Source organism: Grampus griseus (genome assembly GCF_964374135.1).
Source record: "Grampus griseus genome assembly, chromosome: 9".
NCBI lineage: Eukaryota > Metazoa > Chordata > Mammalia > Artiodactyla > Delphinidae > Grampus > Grampus griseus.
In genome coordinates, this window is record NC_139003.1 from 45,356,198 (window position 1) to 45,374,035 (window position 17,838).

Consider the following 17,838-nt stretch of genomic DNA (forward strand, 5'->3'; position numbering starts at 1 on the left):
CAGGGAGCTCAAGGGGCTCACCCACACGCCCGTCAGCCCAGGGATTAGCAAACCCAGGCCTGGGGAGAAGGCAGGGCGGCTTACGGTCGCCGTGCACGTGAGCCCGGCCAGGAATGAATCATATCATTATGGCAGGATTAGAAGGAAAATGCCATTAGAAAGTGCACACACATGCATTTAATAAGGTCAGGAACAGCGAGCAGCAGGCAGGCTAGCAGCACGAGGCTGCAGAGCCCCTGCCCTCCTCCTCCCAGCCGCACCAGAGGCCACGGGGAACTCGGACAGGGCCCGCCCAGGACCGGGAGTGGGGGGCGAGCGTCTCCTTCTGCCGCGCCTCCCCAGCCTGGGCTCCCCATGGCTACTCTTTCTGCCTCCCCAGTTCCCAGGGCCCGCCTGCTCAGAGCTGTTCCCAAATCTTCCCCAACACCACGCACCCCTGCAAAGTGCAAATTCATTCCCCCGGTCTCCATGCCCTCTGGGGTCCGCGCTCTGCTGGGAAGTGGATGGGGCAATCGATTGTACTTTACAAACCTGTTAATGTGCTGTTAATCTGCTACCCTCCCTAGTGACATAATGCCCAGGTGACAAGTACAGAAAAGAGGCCGAGAAAGCTCCCAGGGAATGAGGGTGATAGCGGAACTCCAGTTCTCGGGCAGCCCGGGAGGCCGCGTTTGATAAGGAAGCATGGAGTCCGAGCCGGGGACCCAGACTCCCTGCTCCGCCGGCCTCCAAAGCCCCACGGCACACTCAGCCCCTCAGGGTTGGCCCCACACACGGACCTGGAAGCCTTCGGGACTGCCTTGGCCTACAGCAAGTTCACGGGGCCCTCAGTCATCTCCCAGTTCTTATGTCCCCGCACACGTCTCAGGGGAGTCCACGTGTGTGCTCAAGTACGCGCCCACTGCAGTGCCGCTGGGACACCAGGGAGGCTGTAAGCTCTCTGGGGGGTCTTTTGGATCCAGACCCCATGCACTCCCCAGCACACGTGGGGAGACGGAGAAGAAGGTAGCACTGAACACACGTGTACAAAGAATGTAACTGTTCTCTCTCTCCTGTCCAGCCAGCTGCCCCTAGCCCACTGCTTCATTCAACCATGCTCACGACGCGCCCACCGCGTGCCCAGCTCTGCCCTGCGCTCTGGGGAGGCAGCAGTGAACCACACAGACAAGCCCGGCTCCTGGAAATGAACGAGGAAGATACTCACAGCTCTGTGGACCTGGACAGGATGGCCGACAGGGTGAGCAGGACACATCCATATGGGCCTGCTTCAAACTGGGAAGAGGAGAGAGGAATGAGAACCCAGCAAGTGTGTGCACCTCCCTCCTGTCACTTCCTTGGGGACCACGACCCAGGGAGCAGCCTGACCCCGAGCCAGCTGCTTCCAGCCAGGTCCCAGAGGTCGCCAGGTAGCCCCATGGCCGATCCCATGCAGGTCTCACTAACCAGACTCCCTAAGGGGTGAGGGGCACACCAGCCCGAGTGACAATGGAGCAGATGCAGTGCCCGCCGAGGAGCACCCCACGACCTCCGAGCCCCAGAAGCTCACGGACAGCAGTGGCCTGGGGCAGCCTCCACTACCGTGCAAGCGTCTGCTTCTCGTTATCACATTTAAAACTATCCCGGGCCTGTGCTATAAATACTGTTATTACTGCCCTCTGCCATGTGAGGAAACTGGGGCTCAGAAATTGAGTGACTGGCCCAAGGTCACACAACTTGCAAGCAGCCCAATGGGTATCCAGGGGACTCCATCTGATTCCAAATCCCTAACTCCTCAGGGATCCTAAGAACTGCACTGGGCAGAGAGTAGCAGAGAGCAGGTTGGAGGAGAATCGGGTGGGGCGGTGCCAGTGAGGTGAGCATGGCAAGTGCAAGAGCAGATCCCATCATTTCAAATTTTTTTGTTCATTGTGGATTGTTTGAGATTAATTTTAATAGTTTTAAACTACTGCACTAAAATATTATTTATGCTGATTACTGAGGTTTGGGGGACCCCTTTGAATTTGGGGAGCGCCTCACTCGTCTTCCCATCTTCCCCTAGTCTTGACCCTGGTTTGGAGCCCAGAACCTGGGGGCCTGGCTGCCTGGGTTTACATCCCGGCTTTGCCACTCCTAGCTATGTGACCACGGGGACATTTCTTAACTTCTCTGTCCCATCTCCTCATCTGTAAAACAAAGACAATAAAAATAGGACCCATCCTCATGAGGTTGTTGTGAAGATTAAGTGAGATCATCCTTGTAAAGCACTTCAAACAGGGCCTGACACCTGTGTTAGCTGTTAGTATGATGCTGGGTCCTCACTGCCCATGTGTCCAGTGAGCCCAGCAGGCCACGGATTAATGGGATGGACTATGTCATTTCTGCTTCCTGAAGGAACACCGTCTCCCGACTGCAAATGAGTGTGAAGGCCTTACTCATCCCACTATGGGACAACAATTCCACTTTTGGAATTGGTAATGAAGATGCTGCCTGTTACAATAGTCAGTGTTCCTTATGGGGTGATCAGTTTCTTTTTGAATTTAAAACTAAAAAAGAAAGCTTACTTTCCTGGAACAATGAGAATCATATAACTTATCATACTGCCATTTTGCCTTGGCTGCCAGGAAGCTCAGAGCCAAATATGATGTTCAAACTACTCAAACTATTTTAGCTCAAACTTCCGATAAAATTATCTTTTCTTTTCCTCAAAATATAGACTTTATCAAGGGAAGACAAATACTGTATGTTATCACTTATATGTGGAATCTAAAAAATAAAACAAATGAATTAATACAACAAAAGAGAAACAGACTCACAGATATAGAGAACAAATCAGTGGTTACCAGTGGGGAGAGGGAAAGGGGGAGGGGCAGGATAGGGGTAGGGATTAAGAGGCACAAACTATTATGTATAAAATAAATAAGCAACATGGACATATTATACAGCACAGGGAAATACAGTCATTATTTTATAATAACTTTAAATGGAGTATAATCTATAAAAATATTGAATCACTACGTTGTACACCTGCAACTAATATAATATTGCAAATGAACTATATATACTTCAATTTAAAATATAGATTTATATTTTCTAAGTATTATATATGTATATAGTCTTTATTTTCACCCAATAATTCAATTCGTCAGTCATTCAAGAAAAAACAATTACTGCCTGACCTTTTTGTGCCAAGAGGATGCTCCCTGCTAAAGCTATACCTGCGAACAAGGTGGACACGGATCTGCCCTCACGAGAAGTAACTCAGGAAAGAGAGAATAATAAGCAACTTGAAAAAAGTGGGGAAGGGGCTCTGCACCGATGGGAAAAACAAGGTTCCCTGGAAACACACAGGAAGGGCCTTCAATGCAGACTTAGGGCTTAGGGAAGGAGGGAGCGTCAAGGAAGGCTTTCCGGAGGAAGTGATGTCTAGACAGAAGCCCAAGGGACAAGGAGGAATCAGAAAAGGGAACGTTGTTCCAGGTGGGAGGAGAAGTACATGCAAAGGCCCAGAGGCAAGAGAGCAAAGGTTTACCATGGCTGGAGCACAGAAAAAACCCCAAGGACATCATTTTTTTTAATAATTACCTTTAAATCGTTTTTTGAAAGCAGAAATGGAATGAATGAATCAACAATAATCTTAAATCAATGTCACCTTAATTCTGTGATCTCAGGCCAGTCACTTCACTTCTGTTGTCCTCAGTTTCCCATTTGCAAAATGAGTATAACAAATACCTCCCTTGCATGTTTCCTTAGGTTACGCTGCACGTCCTATGAGGCCAGGTCGGTGGAAGTGCTCTGACAACTGCAAAGAGGAATGCTGATGTCCCTGCGCAGGGGGACAGAGGCCTGGGAGGACTCGAGCCACCAGTGCCCTTGTCACAGCTCTACTACAGTCTTGTCTGTTGCCTCAAGGAGTGACAAAGCTCTCTCAGTCGCAGTTTCCCCTTCTGAAATGCCTACCTACTTCTGCCCTGGACTTGCACATTGTCCTGGGGAGGCCACGGCGCTTCCTGGGTCTGTCTCCCCCACTGCCGTGCCTTCCTACTCGCGGGACTGCAACAAAGTAAGGAACACAGGCTCCCGCTGTAAGCCAGGAGTCTGTGTAAACGTGGAGAACTATTATTATACGCAGGCCAGCATTTTCCACAGTCCTTGGGACACATCCAAGGGGACCTCATCCTGAGCCGTGGATATGCCCCTGCGTGTGGACAGGTTAGGTGAGACTGCGGAGGGCAGGGACATGATCCCCGCCTGCGGCCTCTGGCCCTTGCCGGATGGAACACGACTGAATGGCACCAATATCCCATTTTGTTTTTAAAACATTTATTATTATAAAATGATCTCCTCAAATTCCAGCTGCCAAGCCATGGAAGGCCACAGGGCGGAGGAGAGCCCAGGCAGGCAACCGGGCCAGAACCCACCAGCAGGGTCTGGAAAAATGTCTGGTACCGCTTGGGAAGAAGGGGTCGTTCCACCGAGCTGCTCTGGCCCAGGAGAGACCTGAGTCCACCAGGAACCCCAGTGGGAGGCAGGGGCGGGCGCATCCCCCGGTTCGCAGGGCGCGGCAGCCAGACATCTCACCAGGAGGGTGAGCGGTAATGAAAACACAGCAAGGAGGCTGTTTATTTTGGGCAGACGTGGTGCAGTGTTCATTTCCAGGCCTGGCACGAGGAAGCCCTCCTCGGCCCAGACCGTGAAAAATGAATTTGGTGAGGGTAGTGCTGAGGCAGCTCAACGGCTTCCAGCACAAACAGAATTTCAACTGCAGGGGGAAAACAACACCTTCCAGAGCGAGGGCCAAATGGTGACCGCTCGTACCCAGGGATCAAGGCCAGGAGAGGGGGGGGAATTGCTCTGAGCCCAGAGGTGTGGCAGGAAGTAGGCGGCTCCCGCCCCTGGCAAGGGTCCCACTCTCAGAACCTCTTTCACACTCACTGTCTTGCTCGGGCTTCACCGAAAACCTGGGGGTACAGGCCAAGGGAGGAGGGAGACCCCATCTATAGACAAGGATGCAGACGATTTTGGTGCTGAAGGGCCACCCCAGGGCCTCAGGGGCAATGATGGGGCCTCAGATCCTGGGGTCACGTGAGCAATCACCCCAGGGCCCCTCCTTTGCCCCACAGGGCTTCCCTCCTCCAGCTCTGCGTCACCTGACAGTGTGAACACAGGTGCCCCTGGTCCTGGCCTCCCTGAATGCACACTGATGCTGCCAGGATTTGCTCGTCTCTCGGAGGCATTGCTGCATTCTCACACTGCTCTGGTATGTTTAATAAAAGGTGTCCTTTCTGCTTATTTAAATTGCCTGGTCCTTAATTTGGAAGACATTCTTTGCCATGCATTTAAGGTTCTTCTTTAAGAATCACAGTTGGGCAGTAAAGAGCTGGAAGTTGCCCGCTAACTAACTGCTCCATCTTCCACTTTCCAGATGAGGCCACTGAAGCCCAGTGACTATCCTGAGGCCACTTGTGACCAAGGAATAAGGCAAAGGAGGTCCCAGGGCCTCTGCTCCAGGCACCCCATGGCCCTGAGCCGGTGGTGAGCACGCTGCATCTATAGACTGCCCACCGGGTTATGCTCATGAAGAACCAGAGAAAGCCAGGGAACAAGTGACAGCCAGCCCAGGACTCCCAGCGCCAAGGCCAGGACCCCTCCTACATCAGAGCCCCTCCCATGCACCTGAGGGACAGGCTGGCGCAGAAAGGCTGCTTCTCTCTGCCATGCTTCCCTCCCATCTCTACCTGTCTACAACTAACCCATCTCAAGGTTACCTTACGTGATCATCACCATGGTGATGAAACATCCACAACGAAAGCTAACGACCCCCGAGAACACAGAGCAGGACACGGTGGCTCCAGGCAAGCGCTTTGCACAGCGCTCTGAGGCAGGCACCGTTGTGATCAGCCACATGGTACACAGGAGGAAACTGAGGCACAGGGGGTCCAGTAAGTTGCCCAAGGTCACAGAGCTACTAAGGGGTGTAACCTAGATGCAAACACCCGCTGATGCAGATGGCTCCAGAGACAATGCTCTTCACCCACCCCCGGAGCATTCAATGACCTCCTCCACAAAGCCCCGAGGCTACAGCCCAACTCTGAATTCCCTCAGCCCTCTGATGGGCTGCTCCCAGGCCCTGGCTGGGTTCCACCCCATCTCACAGCCTGGAGCAGGTGCACGGCTCTCCTCCAGTAGACAGGATGCTCCAGAGGCCCCTCCGGGCCCAGCCCTGCCTCCCGGGACACCAAGCAAGGTCCTCTACTATCAGGATCTCCATGAGCGGTGCTCAGACCTCCAGCCCAGCCCAGGAACCCATGTCCTGGTCACCTCCCCAGACGGTGCTGAGCCCCACTCGCTGACGAAGTGTTCTTTACCTGCAGAGGTAGCTGCTTGCCCTCGGACAGAAAGAAAGCTCTCATAACCACAGTCCGATAGCTGCTCCCCTTCAGCCTGACCCCGCTCCATCCCTGCTTCCGCAGCCCCCGCTGCAGCGGCTCCCTTTATCTGTAGCCATGGCCAGCCCTCCAGGAAATCATGGCAGAGGTCAGACCCTCTGCCCCCGAGCCCACTCTTCTCCAGCCAACATCGCCCCACTACCCCAGGGTGGGGATGAACGGAGAACAGCCCCAGGTCACCAGCATGTCTCCCACAGAGAAAGCAGAAGCTTAGCAATGCACAGCCCACCAACTAAACCACTGTTCATACCTGATGGACGCTCTGTTGAAGAAAAGTCACCAGCTCCTCGTAGCAGGTCAGACTGTGGAGTGTGAGCTGGGAAGCACAAACACACAGGGTGAGCTGCCCAAGCCCGGGGGACAGTCCCCCGTGCTGGATTCGTTTCTGTGGCCCTAACTTCAGCAGCTGCAAGACCCCACTGGGGAATGTCCCTGCACTCAGAGAGCGGCGACCTCGGGAGCGGGGGTGGAGAGGCACTCCTACACCTGTGTGTGATTCAAAGGCTGCAGGGCCCAGCTGGGGTCTCTGGGGCTCCCGCCCTGCAGCAACACTGGGCCTGCCTTTAGAGGCCCCAGGATTGGAGACATCATGGAACTAAAGCCACAGAGCCAGCATCATGCATGGATGGCCCTGACGGGCGGGGCTGCACCCTGCAGGCTAGTCACAGATATCTGAGGAGCACCTTGGGGGCAGGGAGGGTGGGGGGACAGGGGAGTACAGGGTGGGTGACCCACTCAGGTCGCCGTCACCAGGCCTGTTCTAAGCCCAGCAGGCAGTGCCCTGAGTTCAGTGCAAAGCAGTGGTTATGCGTCTCCTGTGCTTTCTCATGCAGGTCAGAAAAGAACACTTTCACAGATAACATCCAACAAAGTGAGATGCTTAATTAAGATCCCAGGGCCACACATGCCCAAAAGGTCAAAGGGAACAAGCTAAGTAAAACAAAAATCCTCAGTGAAGAGGAGGTTAATTTGTGGGAGAGTCTCAGAGTTTCCACGTTTTCACACGTCTCTCATTTCTCTGCTGTCCTTTGTCTTACTTGGGTCTGGCCTTCCAGCTGGTGCTCCGTCCATCAAAGCTCTTCTCTGCTAACTTCCTCTCCCTTGCACCCCCACTACCCTCTCATGGCAATCCCAGAGAGGATGCTATGACATAAAGGGGGACACGGGGAAGGCTGGGGTTTAGCCAAAAGGCATGGTGCATCGAACGCTGGAGGGACGTCATGTTCTGTACAAGCTCAACATGACAGGGCGCCCATCAGCCTTTTAGCCATAAAGCCAGTTCTGGCCAGAGCTCATCCCAAAGGCCCCCACCTCTGCCCGCACCCCAATCCCAGGTGGAGGGTTCTGCTGGCCTGGGCCACAGGGAAGGCTGGCCCATCCCCAACTGAGGAAGGATTTACTTATATGAAAGGAGACTGTCCCCAAACAAAGCCAAAGGTTGCGTGATAATTTTCCAGAAAGCCGTACTGTTTCTAAGACGCCATCTGCTTTGTATTTCCCGGTTGGACTGAACTGCTGTGTTCTCGAAGCCCTAAAAAGGAAAGGGAGATGCATGAGTCTCTGCGCGGAGGGAAGACATGCCCCAGAGCCAGGGCACAAACCACACGGGTTGCTCAATGAGGACAAACCAAAAGGTGGCCCAAAGGAAAGAAGGGAGCCAAGCGCACCTCGTTTCCCCGCTTTGAACTCACCCGCTAGGCCGGGTCCGGAGAACTCCACTAAACGGGAGGGGGTACAGTGCGGGTGCTAATATGGGATGGAAAAAGGACAGCTGAGGGAGAGCTCGGGATAATCAAACCCAAATTCTGGTAGCAGGAAGTCTGCCTCTCACCCACCGACGAGCATGCCGCCAGACTAAGGAATGCTCACTTGCCCTTCGCCTTTAGGGACTTGAAGTCCAGCCTCTGTTCCCTTGGAGGACATCTGTTTACACAGCACCTGCATGTGCGGCCCAGGAAGGCATGGACTAGAAGCTGCATTTGGGTTTGGGGCCACTGTGACATTAGCCTGCTGTGCAGCCTTGGACCAGCCACCGCCCCTCTCCGGGCTTCTGTTTCCTAATATGTAAAGTAAGGAGAGATTGAATTTTTGCCCCATATGCTCTCAAGGCTGCCATGCAGATCCTAAGGGCCAGGGTTTGTAAGTTACCTGGAACATGGGTGCCAAGGACAAGCACTCGATAAGAACAATAGTGATAATGATGATAATACCCAACACTGACACCATACTTAGTACGATCCAGACCTTATCCTAAGTGCTTCCTACTATTACTTATCACTTATTTATACGGATAAATGATTTAAACTGATCGATGATACTGTCATTCATTATAGACCATTTTATTTATGTTGACTCGTTCAATTCTCACATTCACCCCATTAAGTAATCATTACTATCACCCCTATTTTCCAAGTGAGTAAACAGGCTAGGCACAGAGAAGCTGAGTCAGTTACTCAAGGTCACAGAGCCAACAAGCAACAGCACTGGGGGTCAGCCTTTGGAGTCTCTTAAGTTCTGTGCTCTACTGACCACTGTGCTCCCTTCCAGGGTGTGGCCCTTGTATCCAAAGGGCACCCCCTTTGCTAAAGCTTAGCCACACAGCTGGAATGAAGTGATGCTTCCACTCTGAAGGGTCAGGCTGGAAAGCCGGCAGGCCATCCACATAGATTATGAGGATGGTATCCTCCACCAGTAGGACGGAGGTAGCAGGGAAGACTGCGCTGGCTCCACCGCTCATCTCTCACCTCCTCGAGTCTCCTCACTGGAACGGGGATCCAAGTGACAGAGCAAACAGGAGTGTGCTTTGGGGACTTGGGGGAGCAGTACAAATGACTGGGTCGACCTAGAGGCTGTTTTCTGAGGCCTCCGGATCAGAGAAATGTAGAGGGGAGCAAGCTGCCAGTGAGGGGGCAGGGAGGGGGGCATGGGTTTTCTCAGGCAGGTTACATCCGCCAGCACCCCCTGCAGAGAGGGATCCCCAGATCTGACCCCTCTCGACCGGAGCCATGTGGAGGGGTGGCCCTCCCCTGGTGTGGGGCTGCCCAGCACATCAGGCCAACTCTCCAGGCTCCTGCTGGCCTGGAGCACAGGGCAGGGGTCTGGGAGGACACAGACACGGTCCTCAGGCCCAGACGGCCTGTGTGAGACGATGATTTCCCCAAGGACAGGAAAGCGCACAGCCAGCTGGCCTGTAGCTGTGCCCGTCCGAGGTGGAGTGGTAGCAACACAGCCCAGGGAAGCACTTACAGTGTGACCACGGCTCTCTTGTGGCCTCCAGCCCGCCACACAATGTCCGCGATGGCCAGGGCCAGGCAGCGGGTCCTACGAGCGTTTGAAGGCTGCAGCTGCCTGAGGACGAAAAGGGAAGTGTGTTTATGCCTATGGGGACAGACATCAGAGACAGCGCAGCCCTGTGGAAGATGGCCTGTCCTCTCCTCTGCTGCCCAGCGGAGCCCTGCGGCCCAGGGGCTCGGGCAGAGCCTGGGAGGAGGGCCTCTGCAGATGAAGACCAAGGGAAGAGCTGTGAGAGAGGGGCCCTGGCAGGGCTGGAGGAGGAACAGGATGAGGAAATCACCCACGGGAGCGAAGGGGCCTCTGGAGACTCGGCAGGGCCTGGAGCGGTGGAAGAAAAGGCTGCGGGTTCTGACAAAGCCCAGGGGACTGAGCCCGGAACTGCTGCCATCCCAGGCAGGGGCACCGCCCTGCCCCGCCCAGCCTTGGCCAGCCCCGACGCCCAAGCCCCTGGAGACAGCGGCTCACGCAAGCAGGTGCCCCGCGCTCCCCCAGCTGACAGGAGACCAGACCACGAGTGCTGAGGGGAAAGTAGCCTGACTTGCCGGTTACTTGGACATAGGGCGTGGGGGCGCGGGGGCGCGGGGGCGCGGGGGCGCGGGGGCGCGGGGACGTGGGGGCGCGGGGGCGCGGGGGCGCGGGGGCGCGGGGGCGTGGGGGAGGGAGGATTCGGGATGACGCTGGGCTTCCGGTGAGTGCATGCTGGTGCCACCAACTGAAATGGGGAACACGGGAGGGGGACGGGGGGTGGCGGGGAGAGCTGGAGGTGCACGTGGGACGACGGGGCGGGGACGGCGGGGGTGGGGGGTGACGCAGCTGGAGGTGCACGTGGGACGACGGGGCGGGGACTGGGGGGGTGCAGCTGGAGGTGCACGTGAGATGACGGGGCAGGGACTGGGGGGGGGGGCGGTGCGCAGCTGGAGGTGCACATGGGATGCCCGGGTGAAGCTATCGCTCTAAAGCCCAGGAGAGCGGCTCGGGCTGAGTAGAGGCTTACGAACCAGCAGCGTGTGAGGGGTCCTCGGCACCCCGCGTGGCTAAGATCTCCCAGAGAGAGGATGAGGAGGGCAGAGGCGGCGGCCAAGGCTGGAGCCTCGTGGAACTCCAGCGCGTGGGAGAGGCAGGGGAGGCAGGCAGGAAGGGCAGAGCTCGGAGACGGGCCGTTACAGTCTTGGGAGCAAAAGGGCTGGAGAAGGACAGGCAGTCAGTGGTGTCAAAAATGGCAGAGAGGGGCTTCCCTGGTGGCGCAGTGGTTGAGAGTCCGCCTGCCGATGCAGGGGACGCGGGTTCGAGCCCCGGTCTGGGAAGATCCCACATGCCGCGGAGTGGCTGGGCCCGTGAGCCGTGGCCGCTGAGCCTGCGCGTCTGGAGCTTGTGCTCCGCAACGGGAGAGGCCACAGCAGTGAGAGGCCCGCGTATCGCAAAAAAAAGAAAAAGGCAGAGAGACCTCTTACCATAAAAACGGCAACGAAGAGGCCGTTAGTGCATGAAGTCCGTGAGAAAGACAGAAGAAGCAATAGCCACGTACAGACGCTCTTTCCGTCTCCAGGGCTCCACAGAGCCGTGCTTCTCGCCCACCCCTGGATTCTGGGAAGTTTTCTTAAATTCCTACGAAGGCAGGCTGAGTGTCTGAGTGTCTCACTAGCTAACAAACAAAAGGGGCTTGACGCCAGCGCTCCCAGCAACGTAGAGGGAGCTTCCATGTTTGCAGTCACCAAGTACCCTAAGCTCTAGGCTGAGCTGTCGGGTGGGGAGCAGGTGAAAACTGGTGTTTGTCCTTCCTCTCCAGGATAGGAGAGGAGAACCCGGAGACCAGGACACAGGTCACCATGGTGGGCAGCATGTGGTCACGGCCCAGTCCGTGGGCCACAGAGCCAGCCGTCTGCACCTAGGCCGTTGTGGTCCAGTGACTTTAAAGTGGTAGGCAACGTGACATAGGGTCCCTCAGTTTCCCCATCACTAGACTGGCTGGGGCAGTAGTACCTCCTTCATCGTGTTGGGAGCTTTAAATGAGATGATCTGTGTAAGGTCCGTGGCCCAGTGCCTGGCATGTGGAGAATGCTCAATAAAGGGTACCCATTGCTGTTGTTTTTATGGAAACGTCAAGTGCCCACTTTGGCTGTGGCCAGAGAGTTCACAGGATGGTGAACTCCCTGTATCTGATGTGAAAGTGACGACAAGCCGCTGACACCAGGCAATGCTTCTCACTCAGTGAGACGCAGCCTGCCTGGTACGTCTGCAGCCTCAGGAAGCCTGCCTGCTCCTCTGGAAACAGCTACCACACCACCAGCAAACCGGGCACCTGAGATTCGGGAAGCACTGGCCCTGCGCCACTGTCAACTATGAAAACAAAGGTGAGGAAACTGCTCTGGGATTCAGGAGAGGCTGCCAAGGACCAAGGAGGGCCTGGAAAGCAGGGCTCATCGGACAAAGGAGAAAGGATCCGGGTGCGGAGGCGAAGGCCAGCGAGGGCAAGGGGCTTCCCCAAGGCCTTGAGCCAGGAGTGGAACCCAGGCCCGACCACCACACTTCTCCCAGTGCTACTGTTTTCTGGAAAGCTGTGTCTGGAGCTGACGCAGGGAAGAGCATGCTGGAGAAGACACGGGGAAGGATGGAGAGACTAAATGGAAGCCAATGAAAAGAATGAGAACTTTTGTGTAGAAACACGGAAGTTCAGAGGATCTGTAAATTAGAGCCTGTGAGACCTGGAAGATAGGCTGGGCCCAGGAGCCAGATCTCTTGATAGCGTTGCAGGTGCAGGAAAGATGGGCTCAGAGGCAAAGGGATGCTGGCCCCCAACACCAGGAGCTCCAGATGCCTGGTTCCACCTCGCCACGCTCACCTTCTTCCCTCACTGCTGTTTCACTTTGTCCAGTTTTTACTAACTGTGTGACCTTGGGTGAATCATTTAGTCTCTGGGCCTCAGTTTCCCCCTTTTAAAAGGGGACAATAATAGTACCTCCTTCACAGGGCGGTTTTAATGATTAATGAAGTAATACGTGTGAAGTGCTTCTAACAGTGCCTGGCATGTGATAAGTACTTAATATATGTTGGTTTTTAAAATCTTATTTGTGGCTGCACTGAGCAGCTTTCAGGCAAGCGTTACCTGCTTCAGTAAGTTAGTGTGGACCATAGTGAACGTCTGCAAGGTGACCCGGTAGCTCCGTCTGGAGGTGTTCCAGCACGGACGTTCTAGACAGAGGATACAATCCAGGCATAACTTTGTCCCGCTCCTGCCCATGTCGAGGGATCTAGCTGGGGAGTGCCCTAGTCACACCTGTGCTGTAGGAGGAGCCTGTGATGAGTATGTCCAGTGAGGACAGGAGGGAGGGCAAGATGAAGCAGCAGTGCTGGTCGGGCCCTGGCCGTACAGCTCAGCTGAGGAGCAGGGCACCCCAGTCCTGGGCAGGGGCGGGAAGGGGATGGGCGTGGGTGCCCAGGAGGTGGGACTGACACGACTGGCGGTCACCTGGATGGGGGTGGGGCAGGAAACAAGCCCTGGGGATGACGGAGTCCAGTACCGTGGGTTGCGATTCCAAGGAGATGAATGTCCAGAATGCAGACCCTGGGCCAGATGCCCGCAAGCATCATTCCAGCCCGGCCCTTCTGCCGGGTAACCGGCCGCAGGGTATTCAGGGCTGGGGTGCGTGCGGATGACAAGAGGGAGGAGGGAGGCGCTGCAGTGAATCGCCGGGGAACTCAGGGTCTGCCTTCACCTCGGTGACCAGGGTGGTCCTGCACTTCCTTCATCAGTCACGCACGCGCCTATCCAACCCCTACCGCGAATCTAGCACCTGGCCGGGCTCTCGCACCAAGAGAAGTTTCTGTAAAAGAGTCTAATACCTCACAGAAGAAGTGCAGGATTTGTCTAAGGGTGGGCGATGGGCGTCAGGAAGTAATACATCCTATGCTTGGCTTAATTACCCAAGTCTTTCAGATTAAAAAGATGTTTCTACCATCATTAGCTCAAAACAGGCTCACCAGTCCACCCTGACGTGCCCGCTAGTCTGAGCCTATAGAAGAATCAGAAGCTGGTGAGTGACTGCAGACCTTTCTGCCCCCTTTCAGGGTCAGACGCTGCCAGAGCTGGCCTGGGGACCCCCAGACCTGGGTTCCAAGCCTGGCTCCGCTAATGGGTCCAGAGGGGCCTTGGGCAAGTACCCCTCCTTCTCTGGGCCTCGACTTCCCCAGTTGAAAAGGGAAGTAGAGGCGAGAGGGCAGTTCCCTTGCCTGTGGCGCTCCCTGAGCCCGCAGGGGAACGGGGCTCACCATCGCTTCCCACGAGCCCTCCTCAAGTGGAAAAACACCGAGCCCTGCCGCCCGGCTCTGCCGTCCCCAGTTGAGGAGAGGCCGGCTGCCGGCCTGATGGGATGAGTCTTAATGAAGCCAGACAGCCCTGCAGAAAAAACACCACCTCTGCCAAGAAGCCATTATTTCAGCATGATTTCCCTGGAGGCCGCAGTCACATCCTCATGCGGCTTCGTAAACTACAGAGCCCAAAGAGCTGCACCTTGGTCACTGGGAGTCCATCTGGGTGTCCTGCCCCCGGGTGTTTCAAGCTCATGACACTCAGCCTCGTGCGGGGAGATGGCAAGCAGGGGGCCACGCCCGCCCAGGCCTGCAGACCCAGTGCAGGAAGGCCCACCGGCCCTGGTCCCGGAGCTCCCAAAGCGCCCAGCAGCTGCAGGTGCCGCCTCTGTGTGGCATGAGGGCCAACGCAGTGCTCCTAAAGAGAACAGAGGAGCTTTCCTGCTTTTTTCTTCCTTTTTTTTTTTTTTAAACCAGATCATTTCTGAAATCTTAGAATTTCAGAGTCAAAGGGAGTACTGCAGGCTCCAACCCAGCTCAGCACACCAGCCTGTGCAGCGACACCAATGACCCAAACAATCAATATTAAGATCGTACAAATGCATCAAGGAAACCAGAGGAGCCGGGCTGCGAGAGGTTCCCGCAGGGATGTCGAATGTCATCCCTTACTCACACGAGGCAGCAGGTCCCCAGGGGGTTGCCATATTACTCTTCTGTACTCTTCTGATATTTTTTTTTCCCAAATTAGGAAAAATGGGGAGGTTCTGCCTAGAAGCCCTTCGTAAACTACAGAGCCTAAAGAGCTGCACCTTGGTCACTGAGAGTCCATCTGGGTGTCCAGCCCTCGGGTGTTTCAAGCCCATGACACTCAGCCTCCCGGCACCAGCCCCTCCTGGCCTCTCTGGCTCGCCTGGGGCTCAGGGTCTCTTCTAGGAAACAGTGTGGTGTGACAGACGTGCTTGGCTCTGCCCCGGAGGTCAGATGTGAACCTGGACAAGCATCTTTCCCTCTCTGGGACTCAGTTTCCCCATATGTACCACAGCAGGCGATCTCAAGGTCCCACCCACTTGCACAGCCCTTGATTTACAAAGGATTTGGTTTGCATTTCCTTACTGAGTCAGACTTGGGCAGGACAGAGATTCACAAATGGAGAAAGTGAGGCCTTGCTGGCCCACAACTGTAATCCAGGTCTCTGGCTGGTCCAGTGCTCTCTTCAGCAACCGCCATCCTGGGACAAGCTAAGGACCACAGAGCTGGGCACTCCCCGCAGCCTCAGCACGGGCACCTATAGGCTGCACCGACACCCACTTGGCAAAGACGACCTTCTGTGGCCTCCAACCTGTAGGGCCTCACCTCTGCAAACGGCGACCAGACTCCGCTCTCACCTCCCCCCTCGGCTGCCAGCCCCAGGCCACGGCCGCTCACTCCCCTGACCTTTGCTTGACCCAAGTCCTAGCCTGAACCCAGGAGGACTCTCTCCTCTCGCCCCCAGTCGGCCTCCAGCCCCGAGGCAGGCTCATGCCTCAGCACAGCTAGGTCCACAGCAGCGGAAGCCAGAGGAGGAGACATAGGATGGGGGGTGTGGAGGCAGCCGGTACTCCTTGCCCACAGCCCATCACCACTGGGACCTCCCCCAGCTGGTCCCTCGGAGCCCGGTCTCCCTGAGTCCCCTGAGGCACTTTCAGCGAGAGCAGCCGGGTCACTGGGCCAAGCTCTCCGCCCCTCCCTCTCGGATGGGTGGGACGAATGCCCACTATTGGGCCTGCTCGGCCAGCAGCACCAGCAGGAAGCCAGACCACTATGCTCGGTCTGCATGGACAGCAGCTCTGGGTGCAAGGCCTGGGGCCGCAGGCATGGAGGTGCCACAGGGGAGGGACTTATGAGGAGCACCCACGGCTGTGGGACTCCAAACAAAGGTGAGGTCACTCTTCTGCGGCATGAACCCTTCCGCGCTTCCCGTGGGCGGGACCCTGCCTGGCCAGCAGGCCGAGCTCTCCCAGCTGCTCGGCACAGGCCTCCTCTGGCCCACCCAGGCCGCCTTCCCCCAGAGTGGGGCTCCTTCCCACCAGGCACACCCCACACACAGCTCCCAGCAGCCAGCAGCCCCTTCCAGCCTCCTCCCCTCCTGCCCCACCAGCCCGGCCTCCGAGGGCCTTCAATCTAGGCTGGCCACAACTCTTCTTCCCACAGCTGGTACAGTTTTCTTTCTGCCCAGAGCCCGTCTTGCGCCCCCAGCCTGAATGGCTTTCTGCCTTCCAAGCCCTAGCTCCCCTCTCAGGTGTGGCGAGCAGAACTCTCTCCCGAGGACGTGCCTGGGGATCCAGAGGCTGTCACATCCCCTTAGTGGGAGGCTGCCTTGTGCCCTGGGCAGAAACGGCCCTTCCGGGAACCAACTTATACACCCCTCCCGGACTGTTGGGAAATGATCTACAACTTCCCCCAAGAAGTCCAAAGTCCAAGTTCAAAAGCAGCTCTGAACGGACGTGGGGGCTAAAATGAATTATCAAACACCTCCCACGAAGGCCAAGGCCAAGGCTTGACCTGAGCAAGCCGCTGGGCCCCAAGGGCCCTCTGGCAGCCTGGCCTGGGTCTCGCCCTGCCCCCTACACTCTGCCCTGGCCACTCCCTGCCCTCAGGCCTCTGCACATGTTGTTCTCCTTACTGGAATACTATCCCCTCCCCTCCCAGTCAGTCTGGATAACTCATATGTTTGTCCCGTTCATTCAACAAAAGTTCCGAGGGCCTCTTCTGTGCACTAGGCCTGGGGCTGGATGCCAGGGACTGGCTACGGCCCAGGCAGCTTAGGAAGGCCCCTGTTCTCAGGGGGCTTGTGTTCTGGCGCACAGACAATGGACAAGTAATGACTTGGATAAAGAGGGCATCCAATGGTGGGGGCCTTGCAGGCAGCATCTGGGGAGGTCGGGGAAGGCGGCCCTGAGGCCATGGCCTCTGCGCGTGAGGAGCCAGGGAAGGAGGCCGAGGGATTTGCTGGGAAAGGAGAAATCGAGGGAGGAACAAGCCTGTGCGAGGGTGTGTGCGAAGCCAGTCAGGAGCCCTGCTCACCCTCCGGATCTCAGTAAGATTAAAATGTCACTCCTCCAGCAAGCCTGCCTGACCCTCTTCACGTCCGGGTGGGCCCTGAGCTCCCTGCACGTCCCCCTGGGACCTCCTGTTCATCTGGCTCTCGTGTTCAGTCGCAGGTGCCATGAGGGCAAGGCCACAGCTGCCTTGTTGAGGCCCGCACGCCCTCCAGGCGCCTATTAAGTCCTCCCCGTGCGCCCCTCTCCAGTGCAAGGAGGGAAGGTAGGAGTGGAGGTGCATATATGCTCGGAGAGGGTCCCTGCGCCCTTAGCGGGCAGGCATCCAGAGGTCCCTCACTTAGCCAGTCCCAGCCAACCAGCCAGCCAGGAGCGTCCCTGACCATCGGACGCTCACTGTGTGGGCCGCGCTTTGCTGGACTGGACCCCAGAGCAGGCACTGGGGAGGAGAACAGCACAAGGTCAGACCTTGCTGTGCAAATGTTGTGTCGCTGGGCTTCCGGCTGCAGTTACGCTATGCTTATGGTTAGCGTCTTTCAGCTTGAAACCAAGCACCTTGATTGTTACTTTGTAAAGTAATGAGACAAATCATATTATCGGACAAATTCTGAAATGCCCAGCATGAAAAGCCACCTTCACTTGAATCCTGTCTAAGGCCACATCCTCTAAGCTGGTAAAATGTGTTTCGTTTTGTACAAGTTTGGCTGGATGTCTGGGGAACTAGTGTCTTTCCCAGGAATTTGAACGTGAATAAATGGGGGATGGGCCTTGTCTTT

General features: G+C 56.2%; 1 protein-coding gene across 1 annotated transcript in view; it reads right to left on the reverse strand.

The window, feature by feature from the left end:
• Positions 1-17,838, reverse strand: part of MINDY4 (MINDY lysine 48 deubiquitinase 4) — a gene marked incomplete at its 5' end in the record, with an annotated part of 112,682 nt that overhangs the window by 30,668 nt on the left and 64,176 nt on the right. The window contains 4 exons of the mRNA XM_082661752.1: positions 1,205-1,272; positions 6,676-6,741; positions 7,893-7,956; positions 9,672-9,773. Of these exons, the coding sequence (XP_082517878.1) occupies positions 1,205-1,272; positions 6,676-6,741; positions 7,893-7,956; positions 9,672-9,773 (300 nt within the window). The remainder of the gene's footprint in view (positions 1-1,204; positions 1,273-6,675; positions 6,742-7,892; positions 7,957-9,671; positions 9,774-17,838) is intronic.